We start from the raw sequence: 21,443 nt of genomic DNA, 5'->3' as shown, positions 1-21,443 counted from the left end.
CATCCCACCCTCACAACTGTCTTTCATTTCTGACTCTGCTGAGATGATGTCGTTGGATCAAAGCCACAACAGGCAGCAACAAGCAATTGTCAAGGGGAGTCTAAAGCAGGGGAATGACTGCGTAATGCCAAGACAGTGTCTCTGATGGCTGGAATTCCAGATGCTGCTACACCTGGCCCTTTCTCCTGTAATGAAGGAGGATTTAGGTTTTTTTCTTATGCTTTTGAAGCTGGCTAGCTGCACCTCTGGAGGACATCTCTCATCCCACACATGCTACGTTGTGCCATCTGATTGCTTCTAGATGTGGGGAAGTTGCTGTGCACTTATTCCCACTCAGGATCAAGGTGTGTGTGTGGAAGGCAGCTGTGAGTAACTTCACTGATTAGAGGCCTGCACGAAAAAGGAGAGCGATGAGCAGCGTGAGCCACTGGATACTAACCTGTGTCCTTGCATGAAGTATCAGGTCTTGCTGACTCCTTGGCCTCTTGCAAGTCCCCTTGCATCTCTGTCAGTGAGGGATATGACGGCAGCTGCCCCTCTTACAGGTCGGGTACCTTTCTTTGCTCCCTTTTACCTTTCTCTATTCTGACTTTCCTGTCTCATTTGTCAGTGTGAGTGTGTGGCTCAGCAGAACAGCCACTTAATGGCATGGAAGAGAAAAGAAACTTTATTCAGATCCTCTTCTTCTTTCTTTCTCTTCCTATCACCTTTGTGAGTTTAAACTCCTTGGAAGAGGAGAGTGAAGCACCACTGGGGACAGCTCCAAGGCCAGCATTTGTTGTTTGCCTGTGGAGAACTGTTGCTTCCCCTCTTACTGGGGTGGTCTGCATGTCATTAGGTGACAAATGCCCCTGCCTCAAGGATCCTTCTCCATAAGGGAGGATACTCCAGAGGTCTCTGCAGCATCTCTTGGAGCTATTCTGCCAAGCCTGATATTTGAAGTGGACCAGTGATCTGTCTGACATGGTAGTCCTCATGCTCCAAACACTATGAATATACAAATCCTACAATGTTCTTTCCTGCAACACAACATGACAGATGCAGGGCATGAGAGCTGTTGTGAAAACTGAACCAATGTTAGCTGTGTCCTGCAAGCCACCCAGATCCTCTACCTTTTAAATATCCAGTCTTTGTCCAACTCCTCCCCCCTTTTGAAAGCATTTTTGGCAGAGTGTTTTTTTGACTACTTTTTTTTTTTTTTTTTAAGAACCCTCTAATTTCTTGTTCGGTTTTTCTCCCTCTCCTGAGCCCTTTGAAAGTGGCTTTATGCCGTCACTGACACCAAACTGACACTTTGCGTTTCCCCACTTCTTATCCCTTTATGGCAACAGATGTTGAAATTTTGTATCCCTTTTATCTGTCCCTCTTTGCCCTCTTCCTGTAATTAGGTTTCCCTTGTTAGCAGTACAAAGTGGCCCGGTTTGCTGCCTGGCCTTTTGAGCCATTGTGTCTGAGCACATTTTTTTCCTCCTCTTTCGGAAGAGTTCCTTCCCCCTTAAGTAATAGGCAGGGTGTGGGCCAAAGCTGTGTCTTTTTCTTGTTTCTTTGTTCTCCATTTATCTCTGCCACCTTTTTCAAAGAGATGGTGGAAAAAAAACATAGAGAGTGCATGGAAGGGGAAGATACAGAGTTGCATTTCTTGACCGTCAAGCCCTCTGCTTTTCAGGTGTTCAAAGCAGGTGCTTTGATGTCTGCAAGTTTTGGGGAGGTGGGAGGTAGAGGATTCATGAAGAGTGGATTGGGAGTGCATGAGAAGGGTGATTCAGGTGTATGGCTGGTGCCCTCAGCAGAGGGCTGAGGAAGAGTCTCAGGGTAGCCAGGCAGCATGTTAGTAACCTGTTTGCCTGTAGTGCTATTGCACTGTGCTCCTTCTTTCCAAGAGCCGGCAGGAGCGTTACCATCATAAGCAGCTGGCTGACGTTTGCAAACATGCTACTGCTTGATCTCTAGTATGTGCTTCCATGGGCTTCTTGCTGGGTCACATCTGTCTATGCCATAGTCGGGGGGACGGGCAAGAATCGGTTGCTGTCTTTCAAATTCCAGCGTATGTTGATCTGCATCCATTTGGGGGGCTCTTCAGAGCCCATTGAGTTAACGTGGGCAATTTTCAACAAGAAGGGAGAGGTTGAAAACTTGAGCTCCCTGTACTGTTCTGAAACAGCAAGTGTAATTTAATAGTGGCAGTATATAGCACTGAACACCCTGGTCAGCTGATCACTACTGATGCTTTCATCTTCAAATCCTGTCCTTCTTGACGTGTGTGTTCTGTCATGCTGAGATTTTTTGATTATGTGGAAGTAGATGAGTGAAATGAGAATCTACAGGTATAGGTCTTGGTTATAAACCTTGCTAGATGTTTTCAATAAAAGCTTTTAATCTAGAAGCTTGGCCCAAGATACACAAGCAGACTTCTTAGCATTATGTTCTAAAATAAATTCTGTAGAAGAGCATTCTGTCCACAACCTTGAACTCCAGGTTTGAGACCCTCTACATAGCAAAAGGAGCTGTTGGGTGAAGGGAGAAAATGGATTCAGAACTGGAGTTGCTAGACTGAAAGGAAAGGTAACTGACTCCAAGAAGTGTGGGAAGTTCTGTTTCACCCAGGCATTTAAAATGGATTTATCCAGTCACAGAGAAGTGGTCACATATGTCTGATAACAGGAGAGACAAGCAATAGCAAATATTATCCTGGTTCTGATAACAGTTTTACAGGATTTGGGGGGCAGAAGATTAATAATAGCATGCTGTAGATGTGGAATACTCTCTCCTGCCCTGCTTTTCTATAGATTCGTATGCCAGGCATCTTTTTTTGCCAAGGAAACTCCTCCAGGTTTTGTGGGAAAGAGGCTCCATACTCCTTTCAAGCTTGGGTTTCTTTCTCAGCATCTCTGTCTTGGCTGAACATGGTTTTAAATCACAACAACCAATCCAAATGTCCAACAGTGAGCTAAATGGCTTTCTGGGATGTGCTTACATCAGGTGAGTGCAAATGTGTGCCTTCTACTGCTTCCACCCACTGCAGTAGGATGATCCACAGGTAGCTGCCCTTCCTCAAGTGGCTGCTCACTCACTTTTCCTTGAGATTCTCTTCCTTCTTTCTTGTTGTGCTGTTTCCCCAGCCTATCCACAGATTTCTTTGGTTACTCACTTTAAAGCATCATGTAAGTGGTGCTTCCCACTTATATGTCTTTCTTCCTGAAATTCAAAGGAAAAAGGGTTAGTGAAGTGACAGATGGGGGTCTGTCATAAGGGAATTTTTGCCTTCAGGCAAACCCTTTCTTGGCCTGTTCATATTAAATCAGGAACAACAACTGTCTTTGGATTTCTAATCTGGTCCTTGGGAACCATTCTCTCTGATGTGAGGTAGATAGAATGAAGAGTTTGCATATAGATCTGTGGAAAGGGAAAAGCAGGTCCTTCTTCAAACTGGCAATCTCACTCGAGACTTGAGCAGCAAGACTAATGCAAACAAGTCTCCTGTCTTTGGGAATAAATTTATCATTTGATAATGCAGAAGGAAATTTCTACCCCAGTTCTGCAGCTTTGAAATGCAGGTTTTGATTCACTTGCTCTCTGAGACCTTGAGGCAGGACACCAGGCCTATGGCCTGAGCCAGTTCTGGAGAAAGCTTGCTGCTGCAGGGAGCCTCTTAAGTGGTGGTCTCTTGGATGACTGTCCCTTTCAGAAGATGCTTTGTTCAGAGCTCAGTCTTGTCTGTGCAACATATTCCCATGGTATGCATATGTTCTCAAAACCTGCTGGGGGCTTGTGGTTCTTTACTGATTTCTGTTTGGGGTTTGTTTTATGACACTTTGTTTCTGAACTCTCTCACATAAGCTGGGCATCTTCTGCCTTCCTTTTGTTAAGAGGACTCTGGTGCTTCTTAACGTAAATGTAAGACCATTGTAGGAGGAAGAACATGCAGGTGTTTACCATACCTCCCCTTGGCAGTCTTGGCCCTGTTTCACTACAGAGAAGCACGAGGCTCGCTCCTGCCCTTTGGATGTGTGCATGTCCAGGGCATGCTGTGGCCTTTGCACTCTTGTTGAGGCATATTTATGACAACTTTACAAGGCCCTGAACAATCAGAGAGCGTGGGCGGGGGCTGGACACTCCAAGCGCATCAATCAGTTTCATCCCTCTGAGCCAAAGCAAAAGTAATCTTTATTTTTCCCTGGGTTGAGAGAGAATCAACAGAGGCAAGAGAGAAGAATGGGAGGGAGTGAATGAGGAACCCCCTCTGCCACTGGCTAGTGGTAGCTCATTTAAACAGATGGCTTTGTTTTGATTGGGACTCTCCATTTTTTTTTGTCTCCCCACTAAAGGAGACCTGCAGAGTTCTATCCAGAAAGGGAGCAATAGAACCGCCTGTTCCCACACAAGTGGGGCGAAAGGCGAGAGGCTTTGAGAATTCCCTGCTTCTTTTCCTCGCCTCGCTCTTTTTCTCTTCCTCCAAGAAATCACAGTTTGACAGAATTCCCCCCTACTCCTCCCGTTGGAAAGAAAGACAGAGAAGACATTCTTGACATTCTTTGCAGAGAAAAGGGGTTAAATGTCTGAATTTGGGGGTCACCATGTTATACAAATTGCAATCTAATCGTTTTTACAAGAACACACGTGTGCTAAGAAAAGGAGCCATGGACAAGAAAGAAAAGGGGATAGACAACCTTTTTTGTCCTATCTTCTTTTTTTTTTCCCGCCCAAGGTTTTGGACTATTGTCATGTCCTGTCTCTCTCCCCTCCTCACCCCCGAGAGGGAGAACATTGGTTTTATAGTTAAATTGGTTCGTAAAGCAGAAGGGCTTGGTGCCATTTCTGTTTGTTTTCCCAAATAAAAGCCCCAGCAGGGTCTCTTTTGCACCGTTGTGGCTTTATTTGAAGAAACTGGCTTTTTCCCATAGCCCAGCGTGTCAGTTTATCCTCTGAACTTAACCTTACGGGAACCCGAACAACAAAAACTCACAGGGTCCCAGAGTTGGAAAGGTAAAGAAATTGTATCTTTTTATTGGACCATTTAAAACGTGTGTGGGCCAATTCAGAGAAAGCAGAAGAAAAGAAGGCAAAACTCCCTCTTCTGTCTCTCCCCCAACACAGTCTCAGACCGTCGTTGGTGTCATTACCCCCTACTGCCTCAAGTCCCTCCAGTTGCATTGAAGAATTAAAGAGAGGCATTTCTCCTGAAAATCACTTATAACAGCATCTCTGAGCCATTTTTGAGGTGCTCCCTCAAAATTCCCCAAGCCAATCCCACACCTCCCTGCAGGAATTAGTAGCCTAGTCTAAATGCAGGGATAGGATAACTCCATGAAGAATAACTTTACCAAGGACCTATGCTTCCTCTTCTGTACATTACAGATGTTGTTTGATCATGCCTTTCCCTTCTTAGCATAAGTTGCTGCGTCCCTTCACTGCCTCAGCTGCTGTTGCAAAGCACCTGGAAGAGATGACAGCTCAGCTCCTCTCTTTGGTTTTGGTGCACTCTCCAGATTGGTTGACAGAAATTGTGCAAATGCTGTACCCCAGATAGTTATTTTTAAATGGATTTGATTTGTTTTCTTTTCTCTGTTGGATACTCAGATCAAATATCCCAGTGTTTTGAACTTTTTACACTTTTTTTTTTTAAAGTATATGCTTCCCACCTGTCTTATGGCAAGTAGTTATTGGGGCTAAAGTATTGGTTTAGAGCTCTGTTTGGTTTCTGAATAGTCATCTGCTTAATGTGCAATGGATTACCCTTTTTGATGGATGATCACGGTTCACAGATGAGGTTTCCAGAGCAAATGACTATGTCCTCAATTTTGCACATCTGTTTTCAGCAGATGTTCTGAATTCAGCAGTTTCCTATAATTTGCATATTTGTATAATATCAATTCTAGTGAATCGGGGTCACCAGAAAGGGAGGGTAGGGAGAGAAGTGTTTATTGTTTCATCTGAGCTCTTGGAGTGTAGTTCTTGTGTATTGGGGACAGCTGGGCAAGACCTGCAGCAAATGGGCAGGGTATAGGGAGGCAGGTGCAGATGTTGTTTGGACTCCCAACCATCAGGAAAATCCTGAGCTTTTACAGTCACACAAATGATCGTGGTGGCTTGGGAGGCTGTATGTGACTTCTAACTTTGTGACAGCAACATTCCAGGATTATCTGGAAACTAACCATCTGGGCACTGCCATGACTCATCCTATTTTGTCTCCATATCAGTCAACTGAGAAGGAATAAAACTTCAAGCTGTTTTTAAAAAGAAGAAAAAGAACTTAAAGAAACCAGCTTGCTTCTTCCCTTCCTTAGTAGTTCACTTTGCTTCCAGGCTAGAAGGCTTCTGTCTTCTGGAGGTATCAGGATAGCAATGCTCATGTCTAGATTTCCAGCATGGAAAGGAAAGGATGAAATGTGGAAATCCTGAAAAAATAGCTTTTTTTAAAAGTAATTTTATTAAGTCTTGTTTTCTGAAGAACATGGAAATTGATGGAGATAAATCAAAGGATTCTCTATAGTGTCTGAACAAAATGGCTTTCATTTTTGGACTCCTCAGTTTGATACATTTCCCAGGCACACGGACTTTGTTTTAACATTTTAGTCTATCAGCAAGGAATCTAGAGCCTGGTGCCAACAGCTTTCCTGTACTAGGGACAAAATGGGCCACTGGATTTCCTCTGGTTCTGATCCTTGTGAGCTGGTACCAGAGTACTGCCAATATTATTTTGGTTTGTATAGATGCTTAACAGGAAGTAGGAAGAATTAGGAATATCTGTGAGACTTCTCAGTGCTGGAGGCCTACTTTAGGCACTGGGTTGGCCCAGGTCGTTTGTGGTTAAAGTGCTGAAACAGAGAGCTCTGGCTCTAGACTGGTCTCTCCAGGAAACCTGCACTGTCACATTTGTGATTCTGCCTCACAGAGCTCCACTGGTGCAGAGGTGTTTCTGTTGGTGCCACCCAGCACTGGGACTGAACCTGAGCACTGTCTGGCCAAGGTTGTTCAGGACAGAAAACAAGCAAAGCTCCCACCATACACACGGGCAACTACCTGGCTTGCCTGGAAAAGGCCTGAGAGAGAAACAGCCTCTACTTGCTACTGCTGAAGGGCCATGGCATGGTGGGGAGGTGCTGTGAACATTCAGTGCTTGGTCTTCCCAGATGCTTCCTGACTAATCTTCATGTCCCCTAAGAAGGAGGGGGCCTCTGAAGGGCTGAGGATCAGCCACCTGCGTTTTGAAAGGTGTTTGGAAGAAAAAGGGACCACAAAGGAAAGGAGAAGGCTGTTCCCTGCTGTGTTTGGCCAGTACTGTTGATCTCTGTGAGCTGATAAACAAGGTTCAAGATAGTGGTGGCATCTCTGTCTGTCCCTCATGGAGTAGGTATCTTCTGTCCATTTAGGCTGTTAGAAACTACTGGTGATGTGCTGATGTAGCTACTGCTTTTCTGTTGCCCACTCATGGGTTATCTTGATCCTTTATGTGTTATTAAGGATTAGCTGTGGATTTTGCTCCCTAGGAAGTGAAAAATATTGGGATCTGGGGTTTGAGGGCAGGGAGTATTTTGGATAACAAAGACTGGACAATTTGTGGGCACTAACTTGTGATCCCAAGACTGGAAGAGTCGTGGTGGCAGAGTTGCCTTCTCAGCATGGGCTCAGCATGGCTGTGCATGCTGCTGGCACATAGAGCTAGTCTGGTGTGGTGGTAGCTGGTCCAGAGACACCTTAGTCTGCTGAAAAAAGGGGGAAATACTAACCATGTTCTACTTCTTTATCACCTTGAGTGTGTCCGTGCTAGAACACTTGGGTGTTTTGGTTTGTATACCGTGTATGGCACTGCACGGTTATCCCCTGGTGTCAGATGGTAAGTGCTTCACTGTAGCCAATAATACCTTGTTTCTGTGAACTGCCGAGGGCTGCTGCTGTATCCAAGGGCTGCACCTCCCAGCTGAGAGCTGGTTTGGGTGACCTGTTCTTGGGGCAGGAGAAGTGAACAAATCAACAAACCAGCAATGCAGGGTTTACTTTGCGGCAGTAACATGCGAGTATCTGTGCTCCTTCCCTGCCTACATAGAAGAGCTAATCCATTATTTCCTCCCTTTTTTTCCCCCTTTTCTTTCATTTTTGTTGCCTATGATGGAAAGAGAAGCAGAGTGGAGGGAGGAAAACTGGTGTGATTCTGCTGGGATGCTTAGGGTACCGCTGCAGTGAGGTGTGGAGGCATGGAGGAACACTTGGAGTGAGGCACCTGGGTGCTGTTTACTGCTGCACAGGAAGGTTTGAAAGCAGGAATCCAGACTCTCTGGTTTCGCCTGTCCCTGTGATGCTGAAATTTTTCACTTGGAGACATCACCAGGCCTCCATTAAAAGTTGCTACCATCTTGCAGCGCTGCAGAGTGAAGTAAGGTCTGGGGGATGGAAGACTTGCTTTAGTGTGGCCAGGTTTACCCTGGGTGTAATGAGTGCTTATTTAGAGGTGGGAGTTGTGAGGAAATCTGCTGTGACCCATTTCAAGAGAAGAGGAAGAAGGTTGGTCCCAGTTCATAAAATATCCCTGGACATGCTTTTGTATCCTGCTACTTTTCCTTAGCACAGTGCTGTCTCCCTGAGCTCACTTAGTCCTTTACATATTAAAGTTGTATTAGTAGGGAAAATGGTGGAAAGGAACTAACAGAGGCAGATGTCAGCTAGCAGGATGTTCACCAAATGTGCTGATGGGCTGTGTGGCCCACCTGCAGCTGCCTGTCCTGATTTCCTCTCCTGGAGTGCCACATGCTTAGAACACCAGACCAGGGGCTACCCTGCAAAACCCAAAAAAGCAGCAGAATGCCAAAGTGGGGAGAGAGAGGGGTCCAAGCTGCTGGTGCTGCCTGGGTCTGCTGGGGTAGCTCATCTCCTCTGAATAACTCTTTGCTCCTGCATGAGCAACTGGCAGAGGACTCTGCCAGTTGAGCAGTCTGGCCCCTTATGCAACTCATAGGTATTCCAAGGATTCTTCTCTGGGAGAACAGCTGACTCCTCCTCATAGCTCTGTTGCATTGTCTTGCAGCTCTGGGCCACACATGTAACTCACAGGATGAAGAAGGCTTTGCAGAAGACTTGAGAAGGGCTGTGTGCATGTCCATCTGTCCTGCTAGCTTTGCAGAACGGCAGATGGAGGGGATCTGTGTGATTGGAGGGGCAGGAGAGTGCCAGAGCTCAGAGATACCCATACATGTCTCACTTCATGGTGGATGTGAGGACCTATCTGTGCCAACCAAGCCCCACAGCTCTTGCTCATGGTGCTGAGACCATGACTGCTTCAACCTCTCAAGCCACAGACAGGTGCAGAGTTGGTGCTGGGTTGGTTTGCAAGGAACCTTCCAAGGGTTAATGTATTGTGAGAAGGTTGCAAAGGGCTGAAGCCTGGAATCCCCTCGATCCCTTGCCTGGAGAAACACAAAGTCCAATAAGCCAGCACCCCTGGATTCGTGTTGGGGGGGATTAATTCATGCACTTGATGTTAAAGCTTGTCCAAGAGGTTTGCATGGGGGGGCCATTGCTAGGGCTGGTTGGCCTCTCTAAATGGTTGCTAGGGCCCTGGCATCAAGGGCCAATGTAGCTGCCCACAGCCACGGTCACGGAGGGAATTACACAGCCACAAAGAAATTGTTATTCTACATAATCTGCTCTTTGGAGAGTGACTGTGGGGAAACAGGCTGGCCCCAGCATGCCGCCAGCTCTGTGATCATAGAAGCGTGCTGGCTGCAAAGATCGGCCAGGGCTCGCCTTCTGATCTGGGGACACCAGGGCTCGAGGCGCTAATCTGCTTTATCAGCGATTTCTCTCTCCTGACACAAAGGTGTTTACTTGTTTTAACATCTCCCAGGACTCTATTTCTCCTTTTGTGTGGTCTTTATCCCCCGACGAGGGCTTTAGCCCAGATTACAGACAGAATTAAGGCATTTGGCGATGTGCCTCAGAACTGTGTGATGCTGGATCAAGGAGCAGAAAGTAACAAAATAATGGAGGGAGATGCTGGGAGTGACCCCACTGCGGGATCCGTGCTGTCGGCTTTCAGGATTGCTTCATTGTCCTGAGAACCAAGAGCCTGTTGGAGAGGGGTGGCCGTGCGGCAGGGTTTGAAAAGCAGGTGCTTCAAGTTTTATTGTGTCCAGCATTTTTGATGTAGAGGGTGTGAGGAGGAGGAGGAAGAAAAGGAGGGCTTGCAATAGGTGGCCGTTTCAAGCAGCTGGGTAGATTGTCCGCTCCATTCCCAAGAGTCTGTCATGGCTGGGTGTCGCTGACTGCTGGGGCAGGTGCAGGGATACTGGGAATGGGCTGTGACATATGCCTGATGCAATTTCATATGGCCCAGGGAAGGGGCTCAAGCTTTTTCTTGTGGTCTGGCAGGGTGGGCCCTCACCAGGCACCATCCATCTGGAGAGCTGCTGGTTCTGCACATGAACAAGCAGCAGAGTGATACCCCCACAAAGCATCCAGCACAGAGCTTCATGGAGATCTTGCTTTTGCTCTTTCACTGCAAGCAAGGAATTTAGAGGGATGAAAGGGTCATAAAACCCCAAACATCTAGCCTTTGGAAGGTCATCTCCAGAGCCACCTTGGGGTGGTTTCTCTTCACCTGTTGCCCCAGATATTATGTTTGCAAAATGCAGTGTAACTAGAGGGGTTGATGAGAGCAGCTATGGCAGACTGGGTCAGGAGAGTCTGATTTGCCTGTGGATCTGAGCTGTGTGTCTAAGATACAGGGAAATACCCCAGTGGGCAATATTTTGAAGGATAGAGTATGGGATGAGATTGACCAGGTAAGTGGCTTTTGCAGATTATCTGTAGTTTAACTAAGTTGAGAACTGTCTTCTATAGAAATGGAGCCCCATAATTCAGAATACTGGTCACTTCTCCCAAGGAAAATGATCCTATTCTGCTGGGGGTCAGCTGTCCCTGTTCCTTGCCTCTTTCTCTTAGAGCTGCGACTCCAAATGGTCACCCTTCATGACAGTTAGTGGCCCAACCAGTAGCAGAAGCTGGTGGTAGGAGAGGAAAACTGTGCAGGCATTTGTATTCTGTTGAATCACAGAAATGAGATCTAGGAGACTTATGTGATACCACCTCTGCTCTGGCCAGCTGAATTGGAAGGGCTTTTTGCTCTGAATGACTCTCCCTTTTGTGTTTCATTGCAGTGGTCAGCTGTTGACCTGTTTAGGGACCGAATTCCACCGTGGAGCTGGAGTCCTTGATGTCTTCTACGAAACACCCTCCCTTCTCCTTTCTTGTGGGTACGACACCTACATCCGCTACTGGGACATACGGACCAGCACTAGGTGAGCCAACCCTGCTGCCATCTGAGGCCCTTGTGAGGCTCCTGGACTTTCCTTGTGCAGTGTCTGGGAACTCAATTAGCTCTTTCAGGCAAATTGGGTGGAGGAGTAGAGGCTCAGTCCACTCTGGTTTGTGTTGTCTTTGCAGGAAGTGCGTCCAGGAGTGGGAAGAGCCCCATGACAGTGCCCTGTACTGCATAAGGAGTGATAAGAACCATATGATTGCCAGTGGCTCTTCTTACTATGGCGTGGTGCGCCTCTGGGACAAGCGACAGACTCAGTGCCTGCAGGTGAGTGCTGGCTGGAGGCTGGGCAGCAGCAGAGGTTCTCTGGCAGCCTAATGCCCATGTCTCTTTGCAAAAAGAGAGAAGGACTGCTGGGCAGTCCTTGGGGTGAGCCTTCTGTGGGGAACCTAACCTATATATGCAGGGAAAATGTGTTTCCCTCAGGCATCTCAGCCTTGGGTCTGTAACACTGGCTGAAGTCTTTAGGCTTACCTCTTCTCTGAAAGGTGATTCTCCTGGTTTCTTGCAGAGCTTTCACCTGTCTTCACCCACCAGCAGCCCAGTATACTGCCTCCGTTTCAGTACCACCCACTTGTACGCTGCCCTGGCATCAGCACTGCACGCCCTGGACTTCACGGCCCCCTGAAGGGCACCACAGCTGCTTCTGGTCACCCCAACTCAGCAGAGCTGACACTCGGCTCAGGGAATTGCAGGGCAGGAGAGGTGAGAATGGCCCACAAGGCTTCTGAAGGCACTTTTTTGCCTGCCAGAAAGCTACAATGAAGACTGCACAAAAGGGCCAAACTTTCTCAACCTCACCTGCCTGTTAGTGGAAATAACAGGCCAACTGTCCTCTTCCCTTTTTATTTTGTGCAAGCTAGGGTTTGTTTTATTAAGTTTGTTACTTTCTTCCTTCTTTTCGTTTTTTTCCCTCCTACTTTTCCTGTGGATACAGTCTTTGGGGAGCAAGGTGAGCCAAGATGCCCTATCAGCTGTGTGTGCTGGTCAGGCTGAGATCAGCCAAGCTCTGAGCCATTTGAAGCAAGCCTAGGCTGTGTGTGGGGTGGACTGATTTGGTGGGAGGGAAAGGTGCCTGGACTGGGGCCCACCTTTCTCCTGCACTTTCTCTCCTGACAGCTGCTTGTGTTGTCCTTCGCAGCCAAGAGTAAAAATTGAGCTAAAAGGCAGAGCCAGCCCTGCTTTCAGTGTATGCCTCCCCAGGCTGGCCATTAGGTCAGGCTGTGCACTTGACAGGGCTGAAATGGTCATGTTTTGCTAAATAAAACTGAAGGGAAACAAAAGAGATGTATATTTTGTTTCAAGTTCCAAAGGGGCTGCGATATTACCTTCTGATTGCAGGGACCTGGCTGGGTAGGGGAGTTTGGGTTAAGGTAGGTTAGAAGCTGTCTGCGTGTCCGATAGAGCTCTCTCCCTGGCTAGACCCTGTGACACTGCTGCATTGAAGGCAGTTCCTGGGATCTTGGATCTCCTGTCCCTTTTCAAACAAGAATTCAAAAAGTAGGATCTGTGAGTCATTTGCTGCCTGCATAATGAAGCAGCAAAACAGACTAGTGCAAAAACCTGGATGTGATTTACTGGGATCCTGTAAACACACTCAAGTGGGCTCTGCTCCTTTTTGTGTCACCTTTTGGAACCCAACCAGGGTCTCTGAACAACCGTAGCTTTCAGTGTGCTCTGTGCTGTCTGAATGGGTGTGGATGAAAGTGCTGTGGGTGAATGCAGTGGTGTCTGGGATCTGGCCCTCTCTGGGGAAGGAGGTGCATGAACCCTACTTGGCTCTGAGTTTGGGTGTCCTGGCTAGGTAAAGGAGAGGTTTGTATCACAAACTGGGAGCAGTTCTACTGTGAGGCACTTAGCGTGGTGCTTTGTTAGAACTCAGTAGGTTGATTTCCACTGTCAAGAGGCTGATCTTCCCTTGTGATGCACAAGAATTGCAGGGGGAGTGTTTGCTGGAGCCCTGTGCTCTAAGGAGTTTTTGTGGTTTGAAAGCAGCCCCATTCGGGGGAGCTATGCTAGGAGCCCATGAGCAGCTCACTTGAAGGTAGGGTTTGTTTTGGTAACAACTGTTCAAGTATGGACTGGGATGGAACAACATTCAGAAATCTAAGCACTGGGATGGCTGTTGGAGGGGAGATGGAAAGGAGCAGCATTGTTTGGCTTGTTCCAGTGCAGTGAGGTTTGCAATGGGCCATGTTTGTGCCTTCACAGAAGAGTGGGCTACTGCTGCTCCTGAGCTGGCCAGTGGCCTGGCCACTTCTTCCCCCTCTGCCATGCAAATGAAAGCAGCAGCTGCCTTTCGGTTCCTGCACAGCCACGTCACGTTGTACATGGTGAGGCAGCAGCTGTTTCATAGGCTGTGCCCACTCAGGTCTAAGCACTGGTGCTGTTTGCAGAGATACCAGGGTCACCAGAACATCCTTCTCACTGCATGGAGGACCTGCACAGCCATACAGGAAGGAGTTGCTTCCAAGTACATCCCAGGCAGGTAAAGGGTGTGAGGAGGGTGTTCTTGTTTTCCAAACATCACTGCCTTTGGTGATGGTGGCAGACAGAGGGAATTCCCAAGGGGAACCAGCCAGGTGTAATGTTGCTCATGGAGGATGGGGACAGGGCTGCTGGCTGTGTATGTGGTATGCTTCCTTTGTGTGCTGCAGCTTTTGGGGATTTGAGCAACCTGGTTTAGAGGAAGGTGTCCCTGCCCATGGCAGTGGGGTTGGAATGAGATGATCTTAAAGGTCTCTTCCAACCCAAACCATTCTGTGATTCTATGAAATGTCAGCATAAATCAGCAGACCAGGCAGCAGACAGATCAACTGCCCTGCCATCTCCTTGGGCCTACAAAGATTCCTCCAAATGACTCAATTAACAACAGAACTCGTTTTTATTAGATAAGGCAAAATAAATACCATGAAGCTGTGCCAGAGAACTGCCCCTCAGCTCAACCTCTGAGCAGCCACTGCCTACTGGGTCTTACAATCTCCATCCCCACTGTTAGCTGCCTTTATCTTCTTCAGCTCCTTCTGCAGCTGCTCTTCTGCAGCCAGGATCTCCTTCGGCTTCTGGTACTGTAGGACAGAGAGACATTCCCCAAGCACTCCTGGTCAGTCTCTGCTCCAAGCAGACCAACTGGGGCCAGGTGCTACCAGCCCAGCAGGGCCCTCAATGCCAAGGGAGGCCTTGCCGATATCAGCTGCCTCCGAAGCCCGTTTGGAGAGGTGGTGCCATCAAGCTAAGGACATTTGCCAAGATCCAGAGCATCTCTTATAGTGCAAGTAAAACCTTCCAGTTGGCCCCCACCAACCCCTCTGGAGTATCCTGGCAAACAAATCCTTGCTGTATGTTCACAAGTGATTTATATATATATAGATCTATAAAATTTATATATATAGATATATATAGATATATAAAATTCTTTTTTTTTTAAATGCAGAGAGAAGTAAGAGTTACAGTTCCTCTGTCCACCCCTCCGAGGCCCCTCACCCAGCTGCAGTTTAGTGGTGGATGCAGGTGCTTTTTGGCAAGGGTTTGGCCGGTAGCAAACAGAAGCTCAGCAGCACTCAAGGTGCTCCCCTTGGCCCATCTCCTCTGCACGTGCACCCCAGCTCTGCTGTGAGGTTTCCTGTGGAGGGCATGCCCTCTGGGTCACTGACTTCTGCATTGATGAAGACAAGCACCTGCTGCTCAAAAGCATCTGTCTGCTCCTTGCAACAAGGAGTGTCTCTTGCTTCCACCATGTGTGCGGGAGTGTTCCCTCTCTGACACAAAGCAGCAGGTGATTTTTTTTTTTTTTTAATTTTTCTTTTAAGGCTGAGAGACCTCTAAGTGCATCAGATCCTTGGACTCATGTTTAGAGCCAAGAGAAACTTAATGTCACTGAGAGTAGAGGCTTGCTCAGGCCTGACAGAGAGGATATGTGGAAAACAGGGCACAACAGACACTCTTCCACCTGCAAGTCACCTTGAGAAGCAGGCAGGGCCCCTCCTGCAGTCTGGGCTCTCCTGGCTAGTGTCAGCATGCCCAATGTAATCTGAAACTCCCACTGACTGTGTGACAGAGAAGGGGGCTCATCGGTGACCCTCAGCAGATCTCCCTGCTCTGCCTCATTTCCCCACGTGTAAGAATTTTAACTTCTCTGTGGGCATAAAGAGAAGGGCAAAGTGCTGTTCTGTGTGGCTAAAACCTCACCGTGATGATGAGGGTGTTGTTGGCATGGGCAAAGCTCAGGGCAGCTGCGTCCAAGGGGAGGTGGTATCGGTCCAGATCAGGAATAGAGAACTTTTTATAGTACCTACAAACGAGAGAGGAGACAGCATTAAGGAAGGTGGGTTTCTAGTCCCCTGCTAGCAGTGCTGAGACACAGACTGCTGTTTTACAAGGTGTAGATGAGCTCAATAGATCTCTTAGGGTTGGCAGGAGGCCCCTGTACCACGTTGTTTGCCTGCTGGTGCCCCCAAGCTGGCAGGAGCACTAGAAACAAACCTCCAAACTGGAAATCGGAGCTGGCAAAGTCCTGAAGGGCTTTGGTGTGTGAAAGCAGGCTTGGTCCCTCCAGCTTGCCCTTAAGTAATGCCAGACATGGTTAGGCATAGACTAGTCAGCCCTACCAAGAGGTGTCCCTTGTCTTTGTTCCTGCTCATGGCCTCTCATTCCCTCTAAGTAGCAGATCCATTTAGCTTTTGTCAAAACAGCTGTCAAAGCTTTTGTGCCATATGACTTACTTTCCTGAGTGATGCACCATTTTGTGTTGCAATCCTTCCTAAACCCATCTTTTTGACTTCTTGCTGTGCTTCCTAGATAAACTTCTTGCTTTGGTGGTGTGGTGGTGCTCAGGCATAGCCCTGGAAACAGATCTCCAGGTGTAGCTACCCACAGTCACTCAAGCCTCTGCCCTGCAGTGTCTCCCTGCAGCCCACATGGTGGCTGTGGTGCTCCCCTGAGCTTACAGCTCTCCTAGTTGTTCTTTCCCTGGTCTCTATCCCAGTCTTCTGATAACCTCTCACATCCCAGCAGAGGACAGGGAGGTTTTTGCCAGCTCCCTGTCCAGCCTATGTCTCTCCACCAACCAAACCTTGGGCTTTGCTCAGTGTGAAGGAAAGGTGATATGTCTCAGAACTGGAGAGGTTAAAACTCTCTAGGCAGGTAAGAGATTTCCTAAGACTTCGGGGCCAGAACTCTGTAGACTTGTGTCTGTGTTTGCCTGAGACCTTTCTTGCTTGCCATGGCTCACCCTGCATCTACTGCTTCTCTACCACTAGCTAGTGGTCCTGTGCCCACCCAGAGACATGGTTGGATTCTTAATCTCTTCCAACACTCTCGTGGGCAGTCCTCTCCAAGGAATTGGCCTGTGGCCGGTACTGAGGTGCCTGGAGCAGAATGGGAACAGGCAGTGGCTGCTGTCATGCCATGAGAGGTGGTCCTCCATTCAGCTGGCTGTGTGTGAGGCTTGGCCTCTTTAGCTACCTCTGCCCAAATTGCAGTTTATTTTCCAAGTCACGGTGAAAACAGCTACAAAGGGCAAATGGCTCTCCCGGTGCAGTGGGAGGAATGTACACGGCTTGTTACCGCAGGGCTCAAACCGTTCTGTGTTGTCACTGCTGTCGGTATTTGGAAAAGGTGGCAGACATGGATAATAAGGGAGATGTCAAAGGTTAAACAGCAGAGATTAGATGAACACAAAGACATGTTAAGGAAGTGTTAACTTCTTACCGATTAGACAAAAAAAAAGCAGTACACAGAAAAAACCCACTGTTTCAAAGGGCCTTGGAAGTCATCAATGAAACAGCAGCATTCTGCTGCCCCAGGACTAAGGAGAAGGGGAGAAGAATGGCTTTGGCTGGCCTCAAACTAAAATCTGTGACAAGATCAAAGGAAACCAGATCTGCCTTGCCACCCCCTCCTCCTCCTAACGTTACCACTGCCTCTCGCTACAATAATTGAATCAGGTTTGGCGTTTGGGGAGGTGGCTTTCTGGGTTTGTTTTTAGAGTTTAGTTTAATGGATTTATTTTACAGCAAGAGGTTTTAGGCAAATCCCACTTGAGCAGCCCTTGCCGTGGCCAGAGGGAATGGGAGTGACTGGTGGAAGTGAAGAGCTCCTGTCTGGGCTGGGGAGGTAGCTGATGGGTGTTATCCCTGCTAATGCAGGCTGATTCTCTGCCCTCGCCTCTCACCCCATGGCCAAGGGCAGTATTACACTCTGAGCATGAGTCCTGGCCCGAGATCCAAAGTACGTATGTGAAATCACCTCTATTATTTTCCTACTGGAAACCCACTTTTTGTCAGCCTGTAGGGAAAACTGCTACTGGTATGCCGAGAATTTAGAGCTGAGCTATTCAGTAGTGACTTGGCAGCCCGTTCTGTTACTTGTGCCTCTGGCTGGCAGTCAGCACAGCTCTGCTGCTCAGAAGCAGCGTGGCTGAATTCCAAGTGCTGGAGAGGCTCCGAGGCTTCCTTTCTCTCCCGTAGTGATGTGCGCTCTCTCTGTGGACTCCATGCCTTTGTTGCTATCTTGGAATTAGTTGCTGAGTGGTGCCTTGCCCTGGCTGAGACCCAGGAGAAATGATCTAAGATATCCTGGAGCCTGTACTAAGTGTTCTAGTGCTGGAGTCTGTCCCTGCTCTCTACTGACAGCAACGTCATTCTTGTCCCCAATGAGATGACTTTCAGCTTTAATTCCAAAAGTCCTTAACAGTCATACGCAGGCCATGAGTTGCTGTTAAGTCCCTCAACTCTTTCTGACACCAGTCTGTGAGAGTGTAACTGTCTGCTGCTTGTGGGGGACTCAGCTGGTTTCCTGAGAGTGGCACAAAAAAAGCTTGAAGTCAAGTAGGGTGTGGGTGAAGCCTCAGTGCTACATTATGACCTTACAGCATCTACGCAGCTGAGGAAGTTCCCACATACACACTACTATCAGTAGAACTGGGAGTAGATAAGCCTGTTTGTGATAGTATGTGGTTGGATTTAGGATCACATGCTCCATTTCTGTCCTAGCTCCATGCGTATCCACATGTGGCTGATGGGAATCTCATTCATCTTTTGCTACAAAGCTCTCCCTACTAAAGCGCCACTCTTCTGTGAATCCCTCTGCGTGCACTTAGGCCAGCATCCTTCTGCATTACAGTTGGAATTGCTTGCTGTTTCCATGGGGTAGGCTCTCCCTTCCCAGCCTCCTGCTTTTGAGCCCCCAGGTGTGCTGACGTGAAGCTCAAGCAGCTGCTCACCGGGAGACTCGCATGTGCCGCGACGTGAAGCAGCCGAGGGGCCGCAGTTCCGTGCCGACAGCACCACCTACAGCCGCTTCCAATATCTTCCCTGTGCTCCCGCGGCTCGCTCCGTGCTCTCTCTTCCCAATACTACAGCTCATCCTGGCTTATCTGAGCATCTACATGCTTTGGGGCACAGTGCTCATGTGTCATTCCATGAGAGATGCCATGTACTGACACACTAAAACATGATGCTGAAAAGCATTTTCCTTTTTTTTCCACTCCAACCTCAAATCTCTTTTGGCAGAACACCATTCAGTCTGTCTTTTTTTGCTTGCTACTTACAGATCGTGTCATTGGCATTGTGACTACAGGACAGGTTTACGCAGGGAGATGTCTGTCTGGGTGCCCATGACTTCGCTGTACCTGCTGAATCCTGCAGCATGCTGAGATGTAGTGACGATCAAAGTGTCGTGTCAGAGGGAGACGATGGAATGCTCAACCTTTCAAAGGTCTGCAAGGCTCTTACTTTACTTTTCTAAGGGAGCAACATCTGACAGGGAAGGGACAGAGCAAACACCATGCTACTGGAAACAAGAGATGAATTTGCAAAGGCCAGTGCAGAGCTTCAGGGCCTCTACTTTAAATGTGTCTGGGGCAGTTGGGAGTAGAAATTGGGCAGCAGGAGACACGCACTGCGAGGTGGGGCCCTCAGCCCTTGCATACAAGGGACAGAAGGCAAGAGGGGATAACACCCCTATGCAATCACTAGTCTGCCCTCTGTGCCAGCCCACCCCGAGGGACTGCCAGCACTGGCAGTTCTGTCCTTACTGACTTCTTGTTGGTGGTCCGGATGACACAGCAGCGCTGCTCCTCCTCCACGGAGACACTGTAGACCTCCTTGGGGTAGGGCAGGTTACGGATCCGCCACTGGAAGCTGCTCAGGGTATCCTTCCTCATGAAGACAGGCTACAGCAAACATGTACCTTTAGCAAGGCCCCTCCAGCTGCCTTCTCTCCTCCCTGTCCCTTTCTTCCTGTACTACCTTGTGAGACTCCACATGGGAGTAGCTCTCCTTTCACACTGGAACATTAGGGAGTAACTCAAGAAGCTGCCTGAGCACCACTTTCCTAGAACTAGTGCTTTGCCTTTGCCCAGGGCACTGCCTGCTCTGCTTGCAGGAGGCTGAAACTACAGCAAGGGAATCTTGCTGAGCGTTACAGTGAAACTGGGCCTCTAAGCTAGAGGGGTGTGAAGATGAAACAGGAGGTACTCTGTCAAGGAACAGCCTGCTATGCACTGCCTGTGTTGGCCTTTCATTGCCATTGCCTCTGTTTTCCATCCCTTGACTTGTCCTGGCACCGGCTCCCCTGCCAGCCTGCTTTTTCAGAAGTCAGATAGTAGTTGCCCAACACAGCAGTACAGTTTCTTTACTCAGGGAAATGACAAATCTCTTGAAGACCCCCAAAAAACCTAAGCTGTACCTTCTTTCTACCCAGGCCCACAGCTTTGGGATGATGTGTAGCTGAGTGCTGGGCATGTTAAGGCTGTTTCTCGGGCTGTGAGTGATCTACCAACTAGTGCTGTAAGCACAAGACTAGGTAATTTTAGATGCAGTGGTGCCTGCAGACTCTTACATACATTTGAGCTGCTCTCCGTTATGAGCTCTGACTCCAGTGCTCCCAGAAGCGGCGAGGTCGGCTCTCCCACTTCTACCTGCCACTTGCCAGTGCCCCCGAGGGTGTTCTTCTCTCGCCATTTTCTACCTGTGGAAGAGACAAGAAGGGCTTTCATTATCCTGCTCTATAACAAGTCCAGCAAATGACTGCCCAGCACACTGAGATGATATGAAGGTATGTATTTTAATTCCAGTGATTTCCACTCTGGTGTGAGTGGGTCTGATAACCAGCTTATTCCTAAAGTTGGAAATTCCATACTAACTGCCTCTCTTTTTTGCTACTCGGTGATGAAACCATGGCAGGGTTGCAACAGGTGCCATGCTGCAGCTGATGTGGTTTTGGACAAGAGCCATAATTGACACCGTGCTTTTTTGCGGTTGCAGAAGCCACCAAAAAGTATATTTCAGCCCTGCATGTGGTACAGACTCCGTGCCAGGAAACCACAAAGGCAATCCCATTTAGTCCATCCACGTCTGTTGTGAGAAATGAGGTGTTTGGGGGAGATCCTGGGCTAGAGCAAGGCTGGCTGTGCCATGGAAGTGAGAGGGCATTGGCTGCAAACTGAACCATACTTATGTGCCTACAAAATCCCACTCCAGCCATGCCTCTCTCCCAGGGATGTGTAGGGGCTATTTGTTCCTGACCAGGCGGTCCTTCTCCACACCCCAGCTCTGAGCGTGCAGACCCACGGCCCTGTGGTTCTGTCCCGACCCACGGGACAGCTGAGAGCAACACTTACTCATCAGCTGGCCGGTATTGATGTCGTACTCTTCAGCCATCTCCTTCCCATCCTCGAACAGGTAGTGGATCTTCCGCTTCCCTAGAGGCAAAGCAGGTGGTGAGAGTAACCGGGAACACACCTACCCCTGGGTGTGGCGCTCTGTCCCGCTGTCTGGGGCACTATCCCATTGTCCGGGACCCCACCCCACCGCCGGCAGGTGCAGGGGGGCACTGCTCAGTGTCCCTGCACTGACGGCCTTGTGTCCTTCCCTGGGGCCCTGCCCGGGGTGCGAGGCTGTGCCCGGCAGCGCTCCCCTCTCCGCCCGCCCGCCCGCTGCAGGGTCACCCCAAACCCCGCGGCGGGGGCCGGCGGGGCCCGTCCCGCCCCTCGCCCCGGCGTTACCGTCCTGCACCAGCGCGGTCTTGCGGGCCGCCCGCAGCCGCTCCAGCCAGCCCGGCACCGCCATGGCGGCCGCGCCGTCACCGCGGCAACGCCGACACTTCCGCCCGCCGCAGGAAGCGCTTCCCG

At 48.9% G+C, this 21,443-nt stretch overlaps 2 protein-coding genes across 2 annotated transcripts in view; one reads left to right on the top strand and one right to left on the bottom strand.

Moving 5' to 3' along the window:
- The window catches only part of FBXW4 (F-box and WD repeat domain containing 4), a 60,926-nt gene extending 48,330 nt beyond the window's left edge, over positions 1 to 12,596 (top strand). Inside the window, exons 7-9 of the mRNA XM_050335478.1 lie at positions 11,151 to 11,291; positions 11,437 to 11,578; positions 11,823 to 12,596. Of these exons, the coding sequence (XP_050191435.1) occupies positions 11,151 to 11,291; positions 11,437 to 11,578; positions 11,823 to 11,939 (400 nt within the window). The 3' untranslated portion in view covers positions 11,940 to 12,596. The remainder of the gene's footprint in view (positions 1 to 11,150; positions 11,292 to 11,436; positions 11,579 to 11,822) is intronic.
- Positions 12,597 to 14,176: 1,580 nt separating this feature from the next.
- DPCD (deleted in primary ciliary dyskinesia homolog (mouse)) lies at positions 14,177 to 21,436 on the bottom strand. The gene is made up of 6 exons (XM_050335492.1): positions 21,318 to 21,436; positions 20,934 to 21,014; positions 20,157 to 20,281; positions 19,351 to 19,484; positions 15,500 to 15,602; positions 14,177 to 14,379 (listed from the first exon to the last, which is right to left on the bottom strand). The coding sequence occupies exons 1-6, from the start codon at positions 21,379 to 21,381 to the stop codon at positions 14,275 to 14,277; spliced, it is 612 nt and encodes a 203-aa protein (XP_050191449.1). The 5' UTR covers positions 21,382 to 21,436; the 3' UTR covers positions 14,177 to 14,274.
- Between the last annotated feature and the right edge of the window lie 7 nt (positions 21,437 to 21,443).

The sequence above is a fragment of the Myiozetetes cayanensis genome, unplaced genomic scaffold (genome assembly GCF_022539395.1).
Source record: "Myiozetetes cayanensis isolate MyiCay16 unplaced genomic scaffold, myiCay2020 scf10, whole genome shotgun sequence".
Lineage (NCBI taxonomy): Eukaryota > Metazoa > Chordata > Aves > Passeriformes > Tyrannidae > Myiozetetes > Myiozetetes cayanensis.
Note: the sequence above shows the minus strand (reverse complement) of the source record. Positions and strands in the feature narration are given on the sequence as shown.

Coding starts and splice junctions, on each gene's coding strand:
- DPCD (XM_050335492.1), bottom strand. CDS start 21,381: ATGGCGGTGCCGGGCTGGCTGGAGCGGCTGCGGGCGGCCCGCAAGACC. Junction 20,282..20,933: donor CAATACCGGCCAGCTGATGA/GTAAGTGTTGCT, acceptor TCTCTTCCACAG/GTAGAAAATGGCGAGAGAAG. Junction 19,485..20,156: donor TAACGGAGAGCAGCTCAAAT/GTATGTAAGAGT, acceptor TGTTTGCTGTAG/CCTGTCTTCATGAGGAAGGA.